The sequence below is a fragment of the Garra rufa genome, chromosome 7, assembly GCF_049309525.1.
Source record: "Garra rufa chromosome 7, GarRuf1.0, whole genome shotgun sequence".
Classification (NCBI taxonomy): domain Eukaryota; kingdom Metazoa; phylum Chordata; class Actinopteri; order Cypriniformes; family Cyprinidae; genus Garra; species Garra rufa.
In genome coordinates, this window is record NC_133367.1 from 27,356,888 (window position 1) to 27,381,127 (window position 24,240).

Here is a 24,240-nt window from a genome sequence, read left to right on the forward strand (position 1 = left end):
TTTCTAAAAGTGTATCTGAATTCCACGTCTGGATCAACATGACTTTCACAGCTTGTTATAACTTTCTTGAAAGACACCATGTGCTATGCAACACAAACAGGCCCTGTTTAGTGTCTAATTGTGGGTCTAACAAACAATACTTCCATGTTTGTGTTTTTAAGCCTCAATAAGTATGAATGATGGTGCAAACTCAATGCAGTGGGGCCGATCTGTATTCAGTGGGAGTGCATTGCTGCGGCAGCGCTGGTGCCCTTGGGAATTGAGTTGGACTGCATTAATTTGCCATCAAAGCACTGGTGTGTAGAGGCAAGGCGTGTAGTGTTGACACACAGATTGAAATAATACTTGTTGCACGATGTCTTTTCGTCTCCAGATGTTGCTGCTCCTATTCCATGCGCTTCCAATACTGGGTTCATTTGCATATGGGCTCTGCGCACCTGGCTGCACTTGGATGCTTGATTGGACGGTAATTTTTGCAGGTGCCATTTTACAGGTAATACACAAAACTTCTCCAATGTTGAGACAAAACTGTGAGAAAAAAGCAAGAAAACATCTGTTAGAAATTGTGAATTGTCAGGTTCAACCACTGAGGTATACAGTATTTCCTTCAGTTTCTGGCAGAATCTAGATATTTCTGTCTACTGTATGCTGATGTTATAGAAAGGGACCATCAAACAGTACCACGATCAAAGCCCTGGTCTGAACAAGCTCATCCAGCACCCCTTTAATTCCCAGTATGAGGCCTGAGCAGTCAGCATTTCTAATCAAAGACCTCCAGTAGTACAGGTCTTCACTGTAGGAGTTTCACTGTAGATCTCCAGCTCGACATACTAATGAACACCTCCTCAAAGCTGAGAGGATGTCATTGCGGTCTATTCATCTCTACTTACCCATAGGCAGAGACCTCTAAAAATACATTTCAAGGTCTTCGATGAGTCCTCATTGTCGAGACCTTCACTGAACTTTACAAAAGTGCAATATAAAACTAGATTCTTGCATTTTATGATGGAAAGATGAGTGGTGTTTGGCTGTCGAGAACTTGAAGCCACAGTGCTAGGGTTTTTTGTTTCTATGCATTTCCCAAAAGGCCAGCAATTGCTAGCCAACTATGGTCGCAGGTTTCGTCATTAACAACGTAGTTCAATGATTCAGTGTTTTTTGAAACCATGGATCCAACAAACATTTGCCAACAGCATCACAAACGTTGAGTGTCCGAACCAGACTGAACTGAGTTCCCTTTTGCATAATCAAATTTGTTCATACATCTGCTCTTCTCTTACTCCCAGATATTGACATTTTTTAACAATTTATGAGACGTGCAGCAAATGTATCTCTTCCCAAATCGTCCCTCCTAACATTTTCGCCTCGTTTTTACCATTCAAAACAAGTTTTAATGCATTATTGTCTTATTTTTGTTGGTAAAAAAATTTCGTTGACAAACATTTGGACGAAATTATTCATCAGTGAAATTAACACTGGTTTGGACACCCCTGATCTAAGGAAACCCTGGAATATGGCATAAGAGTAAACAAGCAATGAAAAAAAAAACATCAAATGAAGTGAAACAAAGGGAACAAACATCGCAAAGTAGCCCTCAGATGCCAGAAGAGACAGGAGAGCTGTTAGTTAATAAATGTGACTCTGGACCATAAAACCAGTCATAAGAGTCAATTTTATGAAATTGAGATTTCCACCTCATCTGAAAGCTTAATAAATAAGCTTTCCGTTGATGTATGGTTTGTTAGGACACTATTTGTTCGAGATACAACTATTTGAGAATCTGGATACTGGGGATCCAAAAAAAAAAATCAAAATAAAAAATCAAAATATTGAGAAAATGGCCTTTAAAGTTGTCCAAATTAAGTTCTTAGCAATGCATTTTACTACTTAAAAAAGTAAGTTTTGATATATTTACGATAGGAAATTTACAAAATATCTTCATGGAATATGATCTTTACTTAATATACTAATGATTTTTGGCAAAATGGTGTTTTTTAAAATAGTGTTGTTTTTTTTTTATGAAAAAGTAATGTGTTACTTTACTAGTTACTTGAAAAAACTAATCCGATTATTTAAAGAAACACTCCACTTTTTTTGGAAATAGGCTCATTCTCCAACCCCCCCCCAGAGTTAATAAGTTGATTTTTACCGTTTTGAAATCCATTCAGCCGTTCTCCTGTTCTGGTGATATCACTTTTAGCATAGCTTAGCATAGATCATTGAATCCTATTAGACCAATAGCATCGCGTTCAAAAATGACCAACGAGTTTCCATATTTGTCCTATTTAAAACTTGACTCTTCTGTAGTTATATCGTGTACTAAGACTGGTGGAAAATGTAAAGCTGCGATCTTCTAGACCGATAAGATTAGGAACTACACTTCCATTGCGGTGTAATAGTCAAGGAAGTTTGCTGCCGTAACATGGCCGAAGCGGGCGGAGTAATATCACGTAGCGCCTGAAATTAGTTCCCAGCTAGGTAACTTCCAATGTGACCGGCTTTTTGAAATTGTGACCAAATTTCAGGCGAAAATCTCAACTTTACGTTTTCTGCCGGTCTTAGTACACGATATAACTACAGAAGAGTCAAGTTTTAAATAGGACAAATATCAAAACTCGTTGGTCATTTTTGAACGCGATGCTATTGGTCTAATAGGATTCAATGATCTATGCTAAGCTATGCTAAAAGTGATATCGCCAGAACAGGAGAACGGCTGAATGGATTTCAAAACGGTAAAAATCAACTTATTAACTCGGGGGGAGTTAGAGAATGAGCCTATTTCTAAAAAAAAAAAAAAGGGAGTGTTCCCTTAACTTGTATTACTTGTAATGTGTTACCCCAACACTGCTTACAGCAGCATTTTAGAGAAATTATGATGTGGAAAAAGCTGCGGACTGAATGAACTGAATGTAAATTAAAAAATTCGGTAACACTTTAGAATAATGGGCCGTTGTTAACAAGTAACTATGCAGGAAGTAATAGGTAATTCTACATTAACACTTAATTTAATACTATTAACTAATAGAAAAGCAAGATTAACTAAGCAGTAGGTAAGTGATAATTTTGGACAAAGGTAGTCCCTTATTAGGTATTTGATAATTACTAAAGAAAAAATTGTCATTGAGAACTACTTGTGAACTGTGGCCAATTCATAAAGAATAACTAATTAACTATCACAACAGTAAGATTTATAAAATCAACAATTAGGTTATTTGTGCAAACTAATTTATGAACACCACCACCATCACCGGCTGAAATTGTGACTCTGACCAAAATATGACTGGATGTGTTCTCTGTTCATTTCAAACAAACATATAATATAATTTCTTTAATTAGGATGTAATGCCAGCAATGATTTGATGCTCATGATTGAATTATTTCACTATTATGAGCTGCATTTAGTTCAATGTTCAATGTTTTTTTTTAGTATTATAGTATTAATACTATTCTGGGGCAGGCTTCTCTTTAGTGTGATAGTAAATAATTATGTTCTTTTACTTCCGTAATGAAGACATTAACTGCATTTATTTTGAAAAGTACAAAAACATTTTTCACAGTATGAATATCACTAGTGCTTCAGTGCAAGTTTACTGCAAATTACTTGTAAAATCCATCATAACCCCTCAATAATAACTCAAGTGTTACCTTGTCAGTCCCCATGAACTACTAGTGTGATCTGGCCCATTATTTTAAAGTGAAAAACATGTTAACCCCTCAATAATAACTCAAGTGTTACCTTGTCAGTCTGTATGAACTACTAGTGTGATCTGGCCCATTATTTTAAAGTAAAAACATCTTAACCCTTCAATAATAACTCAAGTCTTACCTTGTCAGTCCGTATGAACTACTAGTGTGATCTGGCCCATTATTTTAAAGTGAAAAACATGTTAACCCCTCAATAATAACTCAAGTGTTACCTTGTCAGTCTGTATGAACTACTAGTGTGATCTGGCCCATTATTTTAAAGTGAAAACATCTTAACCCCTCACTAATAACTCAAGTGTTACCTTGCTTGTGGCTAGGTATATTTACTGTGCCAAATTTATTTTAAGAGTTTAATTTTACTTTAATTTTAAAATGTCCCATAAAACATAATACCCCCAAACATAAACCTACCAATTTTATAGCAAATATGCAAATCTATCATTTCATTAATAAGCGATTTAGATAGCCCCCTTAACCTACCCCCAAACCTAAACCATTTTACAGCAAATATGCATTTTTTCATTATATTAATAAGTGATTTAAAATGTAATATATAAAACGTAACTTTAACTGACCAAAATATGCAGGAAAATTCTAATTTTGATAACATAGCATAAAAAAAAAATTATAGTCACTAATCACACTCCTGCTTCTAATCCTAACGTTAACCAACTCTCTCTGTACAGTAATAAAGAAAAACATGAAAGATGGAAATGTGCAATCGCAATAATTTATTCATTGCAAAAATGTCAACAGCCGTACCAAAAAGTAATCCAAATGACTATGCGTTTGCAGCCGCAGTCGTCTCTGGCGGAATACAGACAGTAGGTTTCTTTGAGGTACAGAGTAGGATTTAGGTTGCTGATGGCTGAAAATATTAATATTAGGGATGTGCATATCGATCCTAAAGTATCGATATATCGATACTGATGCGAGTATCGAAAGTATCGATACTCAAATTGAAAATATCGATACTAAGGTGTGTTTTATTTACCAGTGATTTTGTTTATTTAACAAAAAGCCAGGAGTACAATGTGCATTGAATTGGATGCATAACCTATGTTAGAGAATAACTGTTCACGATATAACACTTTTCCTACTCATCTGAACGCACGCAAATGATGCAAGACAGAACCAATCAATCACAGAGAGCATTCACTCCCTTTAGACAGTGCATTCAAACAGGGCTGTACGTATTTCCTAAAAGTATCATAAGAAATCATTGATGCTTTTGGGAACGACAGCCCTGAACAATGCTTATCAGAGGACAGAAAATAAAAACCTGTTTGAGCTATTTCTCAATAAACAAACTGAAATTGTAGCTTACATAATTTGCATTTCACAAGCGCAATTACATTTCTTTAAATTAACACTTAAAGTTCATTGATCATGTTTTGTAGTAATATTAATATAAATTATACACTGGCAGAATAAAAATGTTGTATTTTATGTGTGCAACAGCCTGTCACTGGCAGCCCCTTATGAAACCAAGTATTGTAGTTACCACTAAAGTAAACATATTTTAACCACGTGTAGAAAATAAAATTTAATTAGTTGCATATTAAATGTTAAAATGCATTTCAAATATAAAGTGTAAAAGGTTATAAAAAAGGGCATAATTACATATTTTACTCTTATTAATTTAATAAATGTAATAATTTAAAAATTACGTTTAGAAGTATCGTATCGGTATCGATATCGATGATACTGGCCATAAAAATATCGGTATCGTATCGAAAACAAAATAAACAGTATCGCCCATCCCTAATTAATATCCTGATCCTCTCCGTGATGGTGCCTGCACATCGTTCAAACAAATCTCACCAGAAACACGGCATGTCGTAATCTGTAGCGAATGCTGGCAAGAGCCAATGAACGTTCGATTTTCCTGCCGTAAAGCCTGTAGTTTCCTGGTGCGTTTGTATTTGAATTGTTAAATGCACTGCAGCGCGGGGGTTTATTGCTGTTGCTGCTGGAGTCGCTGCTCGGGATGGAGATGTAACGATCGTCGTATAAAGCCTTGAATTTGGGTCTGTTCCTCGCAATCGTATGAATTCTGAAGATCTGGATTACAGCGTACAAATAAAATTGTTTGATTTTATGATTATGATGCGTGTTCTGTGCATTTTATGGTTGTATTGTTAGTCACAGCATGTCGGAGAGAAAACGCCTTTTGTGTCCCACCACGGCAAACGAAGCTAATATTACATGAATGGTTAAACGATTGCAGAAATGTCATTTATTTTAATGGTTTAAAGTGTAGTCTTGTTTAACATTTTGTAGACCTTAAAATGCTAAAAATACATAAGTATTTGTACGTTTAGATGCTGTAAATACGTCAGTATTGTATGTTTTAGTGTCTGGAAAAACGTAAGTAAATGTACGTTTTGGAGAACCACATTTTATGTAAATACATACGAATTATCATGAGATCACGTTGCTTAAAGACATGTTGTTGAAGGGTTAAGATGTTTTTCACTTTAAAATAATGGGCCAGATCACAGTAGTAGTTCATACGGACTGACAAGGTAACACTTGAGTTATTAGTGAAGGGTTAACATGTTTTTCACTTTAAAATAATGGGCCAGATCACACTAGTAGTTCATGCGGACTTACAAGGTAACACTTGAGTTATTATTGAGGGGTTAACATGTTTTTCACTTTAAAATAATGGGCCAGATCACACTAGTAGTTCATGCGGACTGACAAGGTAACACTTGAGTTATTAGTGAAGGGTTAAGATGTTTTTCACTTTAAAATAATGGGCCAGATCACACTAGTAGTTCATGCGGACTGACAAGGTAACACTTGAGTTATTAGTGAAGGGTTAAGATGTTTTTCACTTTAAAATAATGGGCCAGATCACACTAGTAGTTCATGCGGACTTACAAGGTAACACTTGAGTTATTAGTGAAAGGTTAAGATGGATTTTGCAAGTAATTTACAATAAACAGTTTTTATCATATTTTATATGACATACTGTACAGCCATGCATTTCTTTGAAGCACCATACTGATATTCTAACAGACATTGTAATGTGGAAAATGTTGTGTTTGTGCTAAACAAAATAAATGCAGTTAATGTCTTCATTATGGAAGCAAAATAACATATTTACTATCACACTAAAGAGAAGCCTGCCCCAGAATACTTAAAAACAAAAACAACAACAACAACATTGAACTAAATGCAGCTCACAATAGTGAAATAATCCAATCATGAGAATACAATCATTGATGGCATTACATCCTAATTAAATAAATTATATGTTTGTTTGAAATGAACAGAGAACACATCCAGTCATATTTTGGTCAGAGTCACAATTTCAGCCGGTGATGGTGGTGGTTTTCATAAATTAGTTTGCACAAAGAACCTAATTTTTGATTTTATAAATGTTACTGTTGTGATAATTAATTAGTTATTCTTTATGAATTGGTCACAGTTCACAAGTAGTTCTCAATGACATTTTTTTCTTTAGTAATTATCAAATACCTAATAAGGGACTACCTTTGTCCAAAATTAGCAATTACCTACTGCTTAGTTAATCTTGCTTTTCTATTAGTTAATAGTATTAAGTTAAGTGTTAATGTAGAACTACCTATTACTTCCTGCATAGTTACTTGTTAACAACGGCCCATTATTCTAAAGTGTTACCAAAAATTCTGTCTTTTCTATTGTTTGTGCAACCATATTACTATATTTTAGAAACAGTTGTAGACTATTTAGTTAATTTATCTAACAATGTATTATACTGTAGTGGTTTAAGGGATAGTTCACCCAAAAATGAAAATTCTGTCATTAATTACTCACCCTCATGTCATTCCAAACCTGTAAGACCTTTGTTCATCTTTGAAACACAAATGAAGATATTTGTAATGAAATCCGAGAGCTTTCTGACCCTGCATAGACAGCAACGCAACTACCACATTCAAGGCCCGGAAAGGTAGTAACATCAGTGGTTCAACCGTAATGTTATGAAGCTACGAGAAAAACTTTGGTGTGCAAAGAAAACAAAAATAACAACTTTATTCAGCAATTTTGTCTCTTCTGTGTCAGTAAGTGTTCTCTCTTTGGGCCTTGAACATGTCAGTTGCTGTCTATGTAGAGTCAGAAAGCTTTTGATTTCATCAAAAATATCTTAATTTGTGTTCCGAAGAAGGTCTTACAGGTTTGGAACGACATGAGGGTGAATAATAAATGACAGAATTTTAATTTTTTGGTGAACTATTGGTGAACAAACCCTGGTTGGTTACGTATTGCCCCAAGTCAAGGTGGCCAAAAGTGGTTTTTGTAAAATATGCGCTTAGCCCCTTCAATTTAATGGATTTTTTCACTTGTTTTTCCATTTACCAGGTGAAAATTGTCTTATTGATTAAATCAAACTCTCACCCACAAAAACAACATCTTGTTTTTCTGTCCAACGCAGTGCCAGTGGTCTCATATCGGAGCGTCGCTGCACCCACGCACTGCAGAAATGTACAGGATTCCCATCACGACCCTGGTGCCCGTCCTCCTCCTCAACCTGCTGTACGCGGCCGGTCCCGTACTGCTCGCCCTGCGTTGCAAACGAGAGCCAGACTACTTTCTTTCCATCACACCTCTGGGCCAAACTAACAATGAGAAGAAATTAAGTTAAACCGATTGAGAAAAACAAAAACAATGACCTTAAAGGAATAGTTCACACAAGTATTGAAGTTCCGTGGGTGAAGTATTCCTTTAGAAAAAGTGCATTTCAAAACAGATTAATTGGCACAACTGTGTTCCAGTGGGTTTCTGTTAATTTGGTAATCACGTAGGTTACAAGACCTTGCCTTTGAAACGTCTTGATTGTGTCAGTTGCCAGAGCTACGGCTGTTACTGAATTCCTCATGAGAAAAACAACTCTAAATTGCATGAAGCTGAGATCATTAAAGCACGGCTCGTTCTACCTGTCTTGAGACAACAAGACCTTTAACACTGCAGTTTATTAGCTTTCTGTCCTTCACCGTATTAAATCTCATGTGCTGCAACTAGAGGTTCCTTATTCCGGTGGATTTTCCATCTGTTTCTACACAAATGTCACAATGTAATACATGCCAGAACCTTCTCTTGAATAATTGACTGCTCTCATAGGTAATAAAAATTATCCTACAAGATCTCCATCTGAATGCGTTGTATGTACACGATCAAGTCAGCAGGGTTGAGTTCTACATCTACTAACCTTAAAAGCAATCCTTGCTCAGCAGCTTTTTCATGCTGATGAGGAGCAATGCATGAAATTTCTGCTTGCACACACAAACGGCGCTCTGTGTGTGGCGTCAAATCATTTCCAGTAGAATTAGTACAGAAATCTGTCAAGCCACACAAGAAGCCTAGCCTAGCGGATAATTTCATTTCAATGTTGACATAGTGGAGGTCATAATGTATATTAGTAAATATTTTAGTGTATACAGTTGAAGTCAAAAGTTTACATACACCTTGCAGAATCTGCAAAATGGTAATTATTTTACCAAAATAAGAGGGATCATACAAAATGCATGTTATTTTTTAGTTAGTACTGACCTGAATAAGATATTTCACATAAAAGACGTTTACATATAGTCCACAAGAGAAAATACTATTGAATGTTGAATTTATAAAAATTACCTCGTTCAAAAGTTTACATACACTTAATATTGTGTTGTTACTTGAATGATCCACAGCTTCCACAGTTTTTTTGTTTGTTTGGTGATAGTTGTGCATGAGTCCCTTTTTCCTTAACTGTTAAACTGCCGCTGTTCTTCAGAAAAGTCCTTTAGGTCCCACAAATTCTTTGGTTTTTCAGCATTTTTGTGTATGTGAACCCTTTCCAACAATGACTGTATGGTTTTAAGATCCATCTTTTCACACTGAGGACAACTGAGGGACTCATATGCAACTATTACAGAACGTTCAAACACTTCAGAAGGAAAAACTATGCATTAAGAGCCGGGGGTTAAAACTTTTGAACAGAATGAAGATGTGTACATTTTGCTTATTTTGCCTAAATATAATAATTTTTTCATTTAGTACTGCCCTTCAGCAGCTACGGAAGATACTTACATGTTTCCCAGAAGACAAAATAAGTTGAATTTCCCCTGATCTTCAAATTCCAAAAGTTTTCACCCCCTGGCTCTAAATGCATTGTGTTTCCTTCTGCAGCATCAGTGAGGGTTTGAACCTTCTGTAATAGCTGCATATATTTTTATGAAAAACAGCAGGCAGTTTAACTGTTCAGGACAAACAAGGGAGTCATGAACAACTATCACTAAACAAAAAAAAAAAAAAAAAAAACACAGCTGTGGATCATTCATAGATCAGTGGTAACAACACAGTATTAAGAATCAAGTGTATGTAAACTTTTGAACAGAGTCGTTTTTATAAATTCAGCTATTATTTTTTCTTGTGGACTATATGTAAACATCTTTTATGTGAAATGTCTTATTCAGGTCAGCACTAAATAAAAAATAACAAGCATTTTTTATGATATTTAGCAGATTCTGCAAGGTGTATGTAAACTTTTGACTTTAACTGTATAAGGGTAATTAGCACTTTTTACTCCAATACTGTATTTCTCAGGTTTGGTTAATTGTCTGAACGTCTGTTATGAATAAGCTATTGGACACATTGAAATTACTGCTTAGGAAAAAGATACAGTTCATTGAACAAATACCAACAACAATAGCATGTTGCCACACGTTAGTCACAATGAAACTTGCTATTAAACAGCATATTACTTGCTGTTCAATGCAACTGAAAAAGTTAAAACTACAAACATATATAAAAATATACCAAAACCTTTGTTTTGGCCAATGAATATTATATTATTAATATTATTGACTACTCATCACTTTTTTTCGCCTAAAATAACTTCAAATAATAGTCACTCCAATACAGAGCAAATATGTACCAATAACATACCAAAACTGTATCAATAAAGCAAAAGTCGAGCTATGAATGGAATAATTACAATAATTTACAATACTGTGTACAACTTCAATTTAGGCGACCTAAGTTAGTGCCCTAGTTGTGTAACATGACATTACACTTACTGTAACTTACTGGCTCCTTGCATTCATTTTTTTTCCCAGAATCGAGTCTCAGTGTCTTATAAACACTTGCTTAAAAATTAATTCTGTTTTAGAACAAGAAAAAAAAAAAAACTTGGAGAATGCGGGCATCGATCCCGCTACCTCTCGCATGCTAAGCGAGCGCTCTACCATTTGAGCTAATTCCCCTTCCTGCATACTAAATCCGTCTGCTAGTATTTAACAAGTACGCAACTCTAAGTACGCATCTCTATTTGAAAGGAAAATACAGTACACTTATTACCTACCGACAAGATATGACTTCATATTAACATAGTTTTACGATACAATATACCAGATATAAAGAGTAAAAGCTACTAGCGGGTTCACATATTGTATGCTAAAGGGACCGAAGTGGTTAAAAATAAGTTGGCTGTCCTAATTATTTGAGTTAAAATATTCACGACCAAGTTACTACCAAATAAAGCTACAAACATTGAGTTTGCGAATAAATTCACACAATCTGCAATGTGCGCAACCGTAAACAAAGCTACGTTAGCTATATAACTTTGAAGTACAGCGTCCGATAAAAGAACGACCAGCCTTCTTTTTTACCACAGTACTTCAGTCCAACATTAAGAGCTTTACTTCAGTCGTACTGTATTTTAATGAGAGAGTCTTCCACCGCTGACACCGTCAGCAGCAGTGTGATGAGACACGACAGACGACATCTGCAGTGAAACCGAGTCAGAACCGGGACAGCTGCGCTGTAACGCGCGTCAATGCACCGGAGCAATTAGAACTTAATACAATTTCAACATAAAACGCGTCCTGTCATGATGATGGTGAGTCTACATTGCATGTGTGTGGGTTTTACTACTGTAACCTTGATAATGCGCAGTGCATTGCGGTAGGGGATGCTCAAAGATGCTGTAAGGGGAGTTAAGGAGGAGGAGGATGAAGAAGTATGAATCTGTTGTGTCATATATAACGTGTTTGGGCTGCTGTCTGTGCTGCAGTAACGTTAGTGTGTATATGCGTGGTTTGGATCATGTTACGTAAACGAAGACAGGAAAATAGGCCCATGTTTGTGAAATAAACACTGTTTGGCTTTGTTTTTGTGGGATAATAGACTCTAGACTCATGACAAAAACAAACACTAATGTTTGCAAAACTGATCCAAACCACATTAATATGTATGCTCGCATATGGCCATTGAAGAATCGGTACAGAATTGGTTCAAAGTCAGAATTGCACACATTTCTAGTAATTGTGCAGTTAATTCTCGTATTGTATGTACAGTTTTAAAATATCTTTCCTCTCCCCAAATTTGTCACTACTGAAACAGTAATAATGTAATTTAATAAGAAGGGTTATATGACCAATTATAATTTTGTTTACATATGTCTTGTAAATATATTTGTTGCTATTTTATTTAAAAGCTTTTAGAGGTAAATTAATAACAATTACAATTGTATCAATATTTCAAGTGCGATTTATGAGATTTTTTTCTATTTTGAAGCCAAATTTGTTTGTAAAAGGTTTTCCAAAAAAGTTTATTATACTGATTTTAAAGTTAAGGGTTTGTTAGTTTGACTGTACACTGAACTAAACACTATTATGACATCTTTATCTTTTTTTTTAATTTTTGACAAAACATCCAACAACATGTTTCAATCATGACCGCATGTTTCGGTAGCGATCACGTCACATTATAGAATTTTAATTTGCATAATAAAACACTGCTAAAACATACTAAAATTTTGCAGAACTGTACTAAAATTTTGTTTATTTCCCCCAAATAAAGTATTATATGTTCCCATTTGTCACTACCCAAACAATAATGAGATGACTTGGTAGTAGGCATGGGCCGGTATAAGATTCTGACGGTATGATAACCTTGGATAAAAATATCACGGTTTCACGGTATTACGGTATTGTAATCACTGCTCTACAATGTTAGATTTAAATGTCTGGGTAAAAAAAACAAAAACTTTTTTTTTTCAAACGGATTACAGTATATTTTATTTTAGGAAACATATAGAACATTTTGTAACATGGAACAGAAGGCAAAATAATTAAAATAAATAATTTAATCTTCTTAATTAAGTTAAATTGCAGTCACTTGTGTCAAAGGTGCCCCGTGTAATATTTAAGATGATCTCTAGACAGAGGTGCAATAACTATGTTTTCAGGGGTGCATAAAGACCTTAATTAACCATTATGTTTTTATTAACTTAGAATCAGCTTGCGAAAAAAACACTGACACAATGATGAACAAGTAATATTCACAATAACATAGTTTTATTGAATGATAAAGTTAATATACTGTAATTCCTTAAATTACGTTTTAAAAGAAATCTCACTATTCGTTGCTGTAAAAAAAAAGGTGAGATTTTAATCCTGTTTGGGCTTCCGTAGTTCTGTAAAGGGAGGGGTGAGCAGTGGACTGTTGCAATTCACAATCTCGCCGCTAGATGCCACAACCTACACACTGCACCTTTAACGTGACAGAAGGCTTAAAAGCAAAGACGTGATTTCACTTAAAGGAGAACTCCGGTGTGATATTGACCTAAAGTGTATTGAATCATGATACCGAGTGTGAACGTACCTTGTATATCTCATCTCGGTTTGTGTCCTGCTGTCCGAAATCTGGGGTCAGTTAGCCGATGCTCACAACAGCTTGTCAATGAGAGTCAACAGGGCATCGGAATAGCCATGTAAATAAATCACTGTTTTACGCCATTTACGAGGCACAAAGTAGCTCCACACTTCATTGGTAGACTTCCAAGGGCCCTGACAATTAAAACGAGACATTGAGAACTCAGAAAAAGCACCGGTAGTTTATTTACAAGTAGATTTATACAGACATTTTCCACCAGGAACAGACCGGTCGCCGCCATCTTAAATGTAGTCACGATAAGTCGAGTGTCGAGCACGAAGGAAACTACAACCTGATATGTTGATAACCTGATGAATTCCTTGGTGCTCGACACTCGACTTATCGTGACTAAGTTCAGGATGGCGGCGACCGGATTTTCTTTTCCAGGTACTGTCTGTATAAATCTTCTTGTAAATAAACTACCGGTACTTTTTCTGAATTCTCAATGTCTCGTTTTAAAAGTCAGGGCCCTTGGAAGTCTACCAATGAAGTGTGGAGCTACTTTGTGCCTCGTAAATGGCGTAAAACAGTGATTTATTTACATGGCTATTCCGATGCCCTGTTGACTCTCATTGACAAGCTGTTGTGAGCATCGGCTAACTGACCCCAGATTTCGGACAGCTGGACACAAACCGAGATGAGATATGCAAGGTACGTTCACACTCGGTATCATGATTCAATACACTTTAGGTCAATATCACACCGGAGTTCTCCTTTAATGTTTTAACTTAATTGTTGTGCTAAAGTTCACAGAAACGTAAAATTAGTACATATAATCTGCTATTCCCCACTCTGTGTTGTGGGGGTTCACCTCCTTTGGCCGTCCTGAACTTATATTACTGCTGAGTCTCACTGACTGAGGATCACGTGCACAATCACAGACACGCGCCTGCAGCACTAACCGCTGGGGGAGGGGCTGCATTGTTTTCACTGCAGGGACGCACACACACAACCTAGTAGCGAGTCCTGCGCTTTCACTTTGACACAGAAAATGCGCATAACGTAGGAACGGTATAACTTTTTTTGTTTGCGGTTTTGAAACCGTGACTTTTTCAAACCGCGGTAAACCTTGAAACCGGTTATCATCCCATGCCTACTTGGTAGTGACAATTTTAGATATTTTTGAGCCTGCCTCAAAGATTCTAATCAGCACATGGTTAGCTAGCACATGTCTGAACAGTTGTACGTAAATAAAAACGAAATTTTATGGAATAACATGCAAAAAAACAATGGTGCTACAACTGAAACTTCAACAAATGTTTTGGTCGTGACAATTTTAGATATGTTTGAGCCTAGCTCAAAGATGCTAATCTGCACATGGTTAGCTAGCACAGTTATGAACAGTTGTACACACATAAAAACTACATTTAATGGACTAACACTTAAATAAACAAAGGTGCTACTGAAACTTCAACAAATGTTTCGGTGGTGACTATTTCAGTAGTGACAATTTAAGATAATATTTGAGCCTAGCTCAAAGATGCTAATCAGCACATGGTTAGCTAGCCCAGTTATGAACAATTGTATACGCATAAAAACTAAATTTAATGGAATAACACCCAAAAAGACAATAATGTCACTACCAAAACTACCAAATGTTTCGGTAGTGGCAATTTTAGATACTTTTAAGCATACCTCAAATATGCTTATTAGCACTTGGTTAGCTATAACACTTCTGAACAGTTGTACATTAATAAAAACAAAATTTTATGGAATAACATCCAAAAAACAATGGTGCTACAACTGAAACTTCACCAAATGTTCCGGTAGTGACAACTTTAGATAAGTTTGAGCCTAGCTCAAAGATGCTAATCAGCATATGGTTAGCTAGCACACTTCTGAACAGCTGTACACACATAAAAACTAAATTTAATGGACTAACACTTAAAGTGCCCCTATTATGCCATTTTAAAGGTAGTTAATATTGTTGTAATAGTCTCTTAAAACAGGTTTACATGTATGCAAGTTCAAAAAACACTTTAGTTTTCTCCAAAATTAGATTTATTTTTACCCCGTTTCTAAATGGTTCGTAAACGACTCGTGTGAAGCAGTTCGAAGAATCAGTCTCTCTAAACCCCTCCTTTCCGTGAGCCCTCACTGCTGTGATTGGTCAGATGGTGCAGTCCTTTTGGATTGGTCTACCGCTACAGCGCAAAACGAAACGCCCATTGGCATAACTGAACGACAGCTGCGGAGACCTGTTAATGCATAGAAAAGATAGCCTCGATTTTACCCTATCAATTCGAGCCGGAGTCTGGCGATGAAACGGTTGAAGTGGCACATCGACAAGAAACTGTATTGCAAGCACGACTGGAGCAGGACGTTTCTCAGTGGGTGTAATATGTTAACTGTGGAAAGTGCTTGCAATTTGCTTTTGTAAGCTAACCGGACACACCTCTACGTTGTGAACTTCAACACTGTACAATCCATAACACTGCGTTAAGCCATCGTTTATCATTATCATTACTTAAACTAATAAGGCAGACAGACAGTCAAGCTGCATCAATCACAAGACTTTTTAGACTACATTGCACTCACAGCTGAACAACAGAACTACAGAAACGCAAGTTAGCCGGTTACCAAGACATGTGCAGGGTTGTTACACACCATAACGTACACAAAGACGTATTTTGAACGATCGCTAGAAAATACAATTATTAATCATACTTACAGGTAGAAGTTCAGAGGAGCAAGCCGGTCCAAATAAACTGGGCACTGATCCATTTTTTAAAACCAAGCGTTTGGTGAATCTCGCGTTGTAACGTTACTCCCCAAGATTGGAAAAGCAGTCATCAGTAAAATGACGCGAACACAACACAAGATTGGCATTGGACTGCTGAGGTGTTGAAAAAATTAATGTTAACCACTCATTCTTGATAGTTTCTCACAGGCTGTCACAGCACAGGGCGTCTTCTTGACATGATGTAATCCACATGAAAATGGTAGGCCTACTGTTTGTGGGCGGGCAAGTTGTTCGCGAAATTGAACGTGGGCGGACATTACGCAAATGTGTAGCTCGTGACGTGTGGCCGTTACAGAAAAAAGATTCGAATTGCTGACGACTCGTTTAGGCAAATGTGAGCCGACTCTTTTTTTTGTTAGACAAAAACTTTATTTATAGTGCACTGTCGGCGTCACAACTTTGCAGATAGTTTATGTTCACATACAGCTACATGACACACTACATGAAATATCATATTTGAAAAGGCATAATAGGGGCACTTTAAATAAACAAAGGTGCTACAACTGAAACTTCAACAAATGTTTTGGTCATGACGATTTTAGATATGTTTGAGCCTAGCTCAAAGATGCTAATCTGCACATGGTTAGTTAGCACTGTTCTAAACAGTTGTACACATATAAAAACTAAATGTTATGGAAAAACACCCCAAAAATTGTGCTTAATTTCAGAAAAGTTGCACACAGATTTTCAGACTTTTGAACACATTTACCTCAAGATGATGGGGCCTATCTACTCACCATGTAGCTATGAGAGAGAGTGACATAAATATTTCCTGATCATAAATGTAGGATAGTAGTTAAATTAAGTCTCAACCAATGGACTAAAACATACATTGTTTTGGTAGTGACTTAAAAATGTGGGACACATTTTTTTTTTTTTTACATAAAGTTTCATAATTTACAAAGAAAATCTAAAATATATATATATTTTTAACTTTTTTAAAAACAACAATGGAATAAAATACATAAAAAAAAAATTATTTCAATATTATTTTCAAAAGCAGAAATTTATGGGTTAGGGTTTGGGACAGCCACCTACCAATTGAAAGTACCTAATAAATGATGATGTTATATATATATCAAGCTTACTGATATTTAAAATACTATTGTGGGTTTCAATAGATAATAAGATCTTAGTAAACATCTAAGATTTGAATACTTGAATGCTTTTTAAATGTGTTTTTGGTTGTGGGACAGCAGTTTGCACCAATTCTGTAGAATGGCCCATATACAGAATTAGAATAAAATCGATTTAGATCAAATATTGACCACTTTGTCTGAACCTGCAAATTTGATTTAGTCAAAAATGAACAAAACCAAATTCAATTGTGTGCAATGTAAACAAAGTCTAGTTGTTCTGTATTTTTTTTTTTAAAGATCTTGTGCTTGGAAACCATTACCTGCACACTGCTGTTCCTTTCACCCTTCGTGTCCACCTACCCAGCCGACTTGGAGAAAGGACGGAAGAGAGTGGTTCATGTAATGGGTAAGAACAACTTCTGTGCCATTTTATACCAGGTGTCCCAGATCACAATGTACATAAGGCAAATCTGCAAATGCAGCGTAAGCAGAAGAAGGTTATGATACCTACAGACAACCGCCTACTTGGAGAAAAACATTCCACAACTGTGGACCAACAAATAAATACCATTATTATGTAAGTGCATTGATATTCAAAGCACTTCATGTACATTTTGACAGGGACCACTCCACCCACAAGAGTCATCTTCAGAGAGTAACCTCACTTCGCAAGTTCAGTGTTTGACCACCGGAGGTATTAAAAGAACATTTCTTACAAACTAAAACTCTAGTGGCAACTCAGAGCTCAAGTAGGATTTAAAAGCAATATGCAACATCTGATAGTTGTTGCATATTTATATTGCAGGTAAACATACTTTATAAGCAGGTCCAGGTCAGCTAGATTTGCTTTTCTTCATTTGGTATTCATTTTTATGTACGCAAGAAATAAAGGTCTTTAATTGCCAGTAGCTGTTGCACTAGCTGTCCTCTCACAGCATGGTCCCAACATTTACTTGGCAGCTGCAAATTACTTTCAAAAAGTCTGTGATTACAGTGACATTGCTTTCAGTTTAGACTCTTTGCCTCTGATGAAATACTGTTTTTTTTTAGCTGTCTCTAGATGAATGAATGATTAGACATGTTTGGCAACCCTGCTTTCAAAAGAAAAGGTGTTTTGGTAACAAACATCTCAGAGTGCCAGGTATCCAGCTGACAGCTTAAATGAGCAGATGTCAAGGCTGATTATGGCCCTTGAGGTCTGTCCGGAAAATCTTGGACAGCTATCAGAGAAGGTGTTGTTTGATTGCTTTGGTTCACACTCTTAAGACTTGGTGGCTTCGAGATCCACTCGTCGCTTTCAAATCCGGCTATGCCTCAAGTGCCTATGAACAGCTTTCAAAGCAAAGGATTCTGTGGGAAATAAAAGAAAAGGTGAAGAATTAGAGCATATTCAATGTCTTTTTGAATGCCATAGTTATTTAATTTTCTTAGCTGGTCTTAAGATCTGACGCTTATTTAGCGCAACAGGTAAAACTAAGGTAAGGGCCAGCATCTGCATTACAATTGGCACTCTTAAAGGATATTCATGATGTGACATGTCAGTTAAGTTCACTCGATTGAAAGGGACACACCACAAAGAATACTGAAAGAATTGGTTATATTCCAAAGAAAATTACTTCATTTGCATATGAATTACATGAAAAAGAAAACCAAATAATTACATACTATTCCACAGTCCAACAAAGTTCTTTTTCACCCAAACCTTATTCGGCAAATTCTCAAAAGATTTAGTTGAAAATAGTGTAAATTAAGGTGAAATTTGTCATTCTCAATGACAAAAATTCAACTGTTATTCATATTCAAATATAATTGCAACACTTTGAATCTAATTGGGTTCAAATGTGGCCCTCCTGAAGTTTCTGAAGTTGAGCATGTTGCTAGGAACTCAAAAGTTGTTGGACTGATTCCCAGGAATACTCTGATACTGTTAGTCTATACCAGTGGTGGCCAGTGTCGGTCCTGGAGAGCCACAGTCCTGCACAATTTAGCTCCAACCCAAATCAAACACACGTGAAAAAGCCAATAGGGGCGTTTGCACTGGAGGAACCTTTTCATAGTCTTTAGAACTATTGGCAGAAGTACCTGCTCTTTGGCGTTTTTGCACCGCAGGAACTAGGAATGTATTTAGTTCTAGGAACTTTGTTTGAGGGAACTTAATTAGCTCCTACTTCAGAGTAGGGTCTGAAACAGTTCTATAGAAACTACCAGTGATGTAAGTGTACGCTGATTGGCCAAACCCACTCGAAACACTGGCTACCCAGCATTTTTCAAAAGCAATGTAAAAAATATTTACTCCACGAACATGGAAAACGGTGATAACTGCATTTAGCTACATGTTGTCAGCAGTGTTGTCTTCTTTTCTCAGCCTCGATGATAGGTAACACTGCGAGTTGTCATAGGAGATTTAGTCAGATTTTCATGCTCTTCCAATCGCATAAATTGTACGTTTATATTCCATCTCTGTTATCACAAAATCCACAACACAACTCCAATCACAGCATCCTCCATTCACCGGTTGGCGACGCTTGTAAATACCAATTTCCCCCTCAGGCCATTTTCCTGGTTGCATTCGCACTGACAGCTGCGACTCTGAATTCGTGGCATTTACAAACATCAACAACCAATGAATGGAGGACGCCATGATCGGAACTGTTTTTGTTGTGTGTCGTGGGTTTCTTGATAACAGAGATGGAATGTAAACGCACAATTTACACGATTAAAAGAGCATGAAAATCTGACTAAATCTCCACATTCCAACAAAGCACACTTTCACCCAAACCTTATTTGGCAAATTCACAAAACTTTTAGTTTAAAATAGGATAAATTAAGGTGAAATGGGTAATTTTTTGACAGTCATTATCAATCATTCAACTGTTATTTTATATTCAAACATAATTGCAACACTTTGAATCTAATTTGGTTTGAATGTGGCCCTCCCGTTTCTGAAGTTGAGCATGGTGCTAGGAACTCCCAGGAATACTCTGATGTTTGTACCAGTCTATACCAGGGGTGGTCATTGTTGGTCCTGGAGAGCCAAAGTCCTGCAGAGTTTAGCTTAAATCCTAATCAAACAAACCTGAACAAGCCAATATGGGCTTTCTTACCTTTTCATAGTTCCTACTAGAACTATTGGTGGAAGTACCCGCTTTATGGCGTGTTCGCATCGCAGGAACTAGGAACGTATTTAGATCAAGGAACTTTGGATGGGGGAACTAATATTTTTACATGGCTTTTTAAAAATGCTGGGTAGCTGGTGTTTTGTATGCGTTTGGGCTATCAGCGTACACTTACGTCACTATTAGTTTCTATAGAACTGTTTTAGACCCCAAACAGAGTTCCTAGACCTAAACACGTATGTAGTTCCTGCGGTGCAAACACGCCAAAAAGCGCCAATAGTTCTAGGAGCAATGATAAGTGAAGGTGTGAAAGCCCCTTAAGTTCCTAGAACTACATGGTGTGAAAGCCCCTAATCAAGATCTAAGGATTACTAGAATGCTAGTCTCAGGACTGAGGCTCTTCAGGACCAACGCTGGCCACCCCTGGTCCATACCTTAAATTTATGTAGCGTAAAGTGGAAACCTCTTTTTGTTTCCCCTCAGAGGACGATACTGGGGCAGTGATAGTCCAGACTGCTCCAGGTAAGGTGATCACTCATCGAGGTGGCACCATCACCCTTCCCTGTCGTTACCACCATGAACCAGAAGACGTTGACCCTAACCGCATCCGCATTAAATGGACGAAGGTTTCCGATGCTTTCCAGTTTGAAGACGTGTTTGTAGCGCTGGGACGACAACAGAAGGATTTCGGGTCCTACCGTGGCCGTGTGTCTCTGGAACAGGCAGGGCCAGATGATGCCTCAGTTATTATTCATAACATCACCTTAGAAGACTATGGCCGCTATGAGTGTGAGGTCACCAACGACATGGAGGACGACACAGGATTTGTCAACCTAGATCTTGAAGGTTAGGGAGCTTGTTTTGATTGTAGTAACCATGGGCCAGATTTACTAACAGCTTGTGACAGAGCAAACAGCCCTTTGCCGTTAAAATAGTACTGTCAAGATTTACTAAAGACGTGCAGTGAAGAATTTGCGCTGGACAGTTATTTTTGTATTAAAATTATTCATGCAATGCGATTTATTAACATTTGCTGAAAAATTCTGGTATCTGCGCCATTATTTAACATCCAAAAAAAGCATGTCTTAAACCAGGTGGTAATTGCGCTGCTCATGGACATTAGGGGAATGATCTGGCTGCGTCTCTGTTCTTCAATGTGCACACTGTCAGTAAATCAAACAGAATTTTTCCCTCTCATCAGTGCTTTTATAGAATTGCACTCTAGCATTAGTGCGCCCTGTTTACTAAATCTGGCCCTAAGTTTGAAAAAAGTCTCAACTTTTTCACCAACTTCTCTGAACCACTTTTCAAAGGTGTGGTGTTCCCATACTACCCTTCATCCGGACGCTACAAGCTGAACTACCACCAGGCAGAGGAAGTGTGCCGACAGCAAGATGCAATTCTGGCCTCCCATGCGCAACTGCACAAGGCTTGGCTTGAGGGGTTGGACTGGTGCAACGCTGGCTGGTTAGAGGACGGCTCGGTCCAGTACCCCATCTCCCATCCTCGAGACCAATGTGGCCGCAAGGATAGCCCCCCTGGTGTCCGCAACTATGGCTACAGGCACAAAGATGACGAACGCTATGATGCCTTCTGCTTTACCTCGAATCTCAATGGTGAGTGTTTGCCATGGGTAGGATTGCTTTTCAGCCATCTATTCCAGCCTGAGGCTGTTGGACCAGGTTCCTGTTGAGAAGCTCCTCTTGCTTCTCCTTTCACATGTGCTACAAATGAAAGAGTCTTAACTGAGCATTGCATCCATTCCTGGAAAATTGGCCAAATCAAATCAGATTTCAGGGAAACTATGATTTAGTACAGCTTCTCGGGTGGAGAGTCACTTTGTGACCATGTGGGAATAATAGGCGTTTGCACAGTTGAAAGTCGAATTGATTTTGTCTTCAGGAAGGAAACTGTATTTTTGGCCCAGGTTCAGACCATTTGTTACTAAGTGCCGTATAATCCAGTGGGTGCACAAGACTTGCCCAGTTCTTCAGACCCACTTGCAGTCAAGCCATTGAAAGCCAAAAGGCTTTTCTTTTGTCCCCAAGTGGGCTATTAGAGCGGACAGTTTGTCCTGAAATCTTTATAGCAAGGGCAATTTTCAATAATACCCCTACACTGACCAGCTGCTGGAAATTTACAGAATGGCCCGGTGGGAAATATGAGACGATGTGCTGCCCTAACAGTCAGCAGTCACATAAACAAACAGAAAATCAATGAATGGCTTCTGAAAAACAGGTGGCAGTCTGAAATGTTTCTTTCTTTGTCCTTTTCTTTTTTCTTGTTTCTTTCGACACACCCAGCCAGGCCTGAACAAAATGCATTCGGTTTCATCATGATCAAGGCAGGCCATTTGATCCAAATTTCAAGATCTTCCAACAAGAAGTGCATACTTTCAGAAAAAATTTCATTAGCATTTTTGACAGAACATTTTGCAGCTTTCAGCTGGAACATATTTCTTTACTACAGCAGGGTTTTAGACATTTATGGCCGAGCTGTTGTATAATCTCACAGCTTTATGTTTCTTTTACAGGGCGTGTTTACTTCCTCAAACGTTTTAAGAAGGTAAACTACCTTGAGGCGGTAAAGGCATGTCAGCGTGACGACGCAATGATTGCCAAAGTTGGACAACTTTACGCCGCATGGAAGATCCAGCTCTTGGACCGCTGTGAGGCAGGCTGGGTGGAAGATGGCAGCATCCGTTACCCCATCGTCAATCCTCGGGCCCGCTGCGGGGGACAAGAACCTGGCGTCCGAAACCTAGGTTTCCCTGATAAGAAGTTCCGCCTCTATGGAGTCTACTGCTTCCGCAAGAACACTGATGTCCAGTCGACACAGGCTCCGAAAGAAACCACATCCAAACCCGCTAACAGCACTAGAAGTATCTGAAAATGCAAAATACTAGTAACTAGCATCATGGCTTGACAGACAAGGCTTTTTTGCACACTTGCTAGGCTACTAGGCAACCAGGCTAGCGCTGAACTCGGGGCATAATTGAGCTTCACACTTGCTTGAAATGAGGTGTCAATCATCTCTAAATTGAGAAAGCAACTTATTTTTTTTCCTCAGAGACATTACTAGGGAAGAATATGACACAATGTATTAGCTTAATTGTTTCACAGCATACTCTGCATGCAGAACTTAGCCTTCAGGTCTTTAATTTGTTATTTTGCTGTTTCCCAGGGAAGACAAAAGTGACTTTAATTAGCGTTAAGAAAGTAGGAAAGCTAATTTAACCTTATAATGAGTGTAGCACATTAGCAATAGCCCTCAATGACCTGATGTTGAGGAAGTGATAATGGACAAAACTTGCATCAGATGCTAGCATGATCTGGCTAGCTTGGCTGGGCTTAGCTTGCTTATTAAAAAGAACTTCCACAGTTCTTGCCACATGAGCAAGTAGCAAAACCGATTAGCTTTGGCAATTACTATGCACATAACACTAGACATTCATTTTTGATACGACCTTGCAAGCAATAACAGAATTAGGCATGCCATTTTGTAGATGTTTATTACAGTGATAAAGCTAAAATATTGTGAATGACAAACTTACATCAGCTGCTTTACTACCTCTTAGTGGTTGACAATTGCACTGTCCGTTCAGTATTGCACAACATGATGATGCATTTTAGATTAAAGTTATTTACCTGTTTGCGTTTGCCTGTCAATTCTCTAAATGACGGTCGATCCAGGGCACGGAATTGCTTGTAAACACAAAAGCTTGACCTCTGATACAAAAAGAAGGGAAAAACTGATGTCGCCAGTAACCATGACAATAGCTTAATATGGCTCTAACAAATTGCTCATTGCTATTTTGTTTTGTCCTGGCCACAAGCTCTTGGCGATGCTGCGCTTTGTGTCTACAGTCTGCAAAACACTTGAGAAAATGTTTGTTGCTTTGCCAGAATCACAT

At 37.5% G+C, this 24,240-nt stretch overlaps 2 protein-coding genes and 1 non-coding gene across 3 annotated transcripts in view; 2 read left to right on the forward strand and 1 right to left on the reverse strand.

Annotated features, from left to right (window-relative positions):
• The window catches only part of tm6sf2b (transmembrane 6 superfamily member 2b), a 24,533-nt gene extending 15,696 nt beyond the window's left edge, over positions 1-8,837 (forward strand). The window contains exons 10-11 of the mRNA XM_073844521.1: positions 374-493; positions 8,129-8,837. Coding sequence (XP_073700622.1) covers positions 374-493; positions 8,129-8,338 — 330 coding nt within the window. The 3' untranslated portion in view covers positions 8,339-8,837. The remainder of the gene's footprint in view (positions 1-373; positions 494-8,128) is intronic.
• A 2,027-nt stretch (positions 8,838-10,864) lies between these two features.
• trnaa-agc (transfer RNA alanine (anticodon AGC)) lies at positions 10,865-10,937 on the reverse strand. Its single transcript has one exon. It is a non-coding gene; the product is annotated as a tRNA-Ala (tRNA).
• Positions 10,938-11,332: 395 nt separating this feature from the next.
• hapln4 (hyaluronan and proteoglycan link protein 4) lies at positions 11,333-23,979 on the forward strand. The gene is made up of 5 exons (XM_073844397.1): positions 11,333-11,572; positions 17,509-17,617; positions 20,811-21,173; positions 21,641-21,943; positions 22,861-23,979. The coding sequence occupies exons 1-5, from the start codon at positions 11,564-11,566 to the stop codon at positions 23,214-23,216; spliced, it is 1,140 nt and encodes a 379-aa protein (XP_073700498.1). The 5' UTR covers positions 11,333-11,563; the 3' UTR covers positions 23,217-23,979.
• The last annotated feature ends 261 nt before the right edge of the window (positions 23,980-24,240 follow it).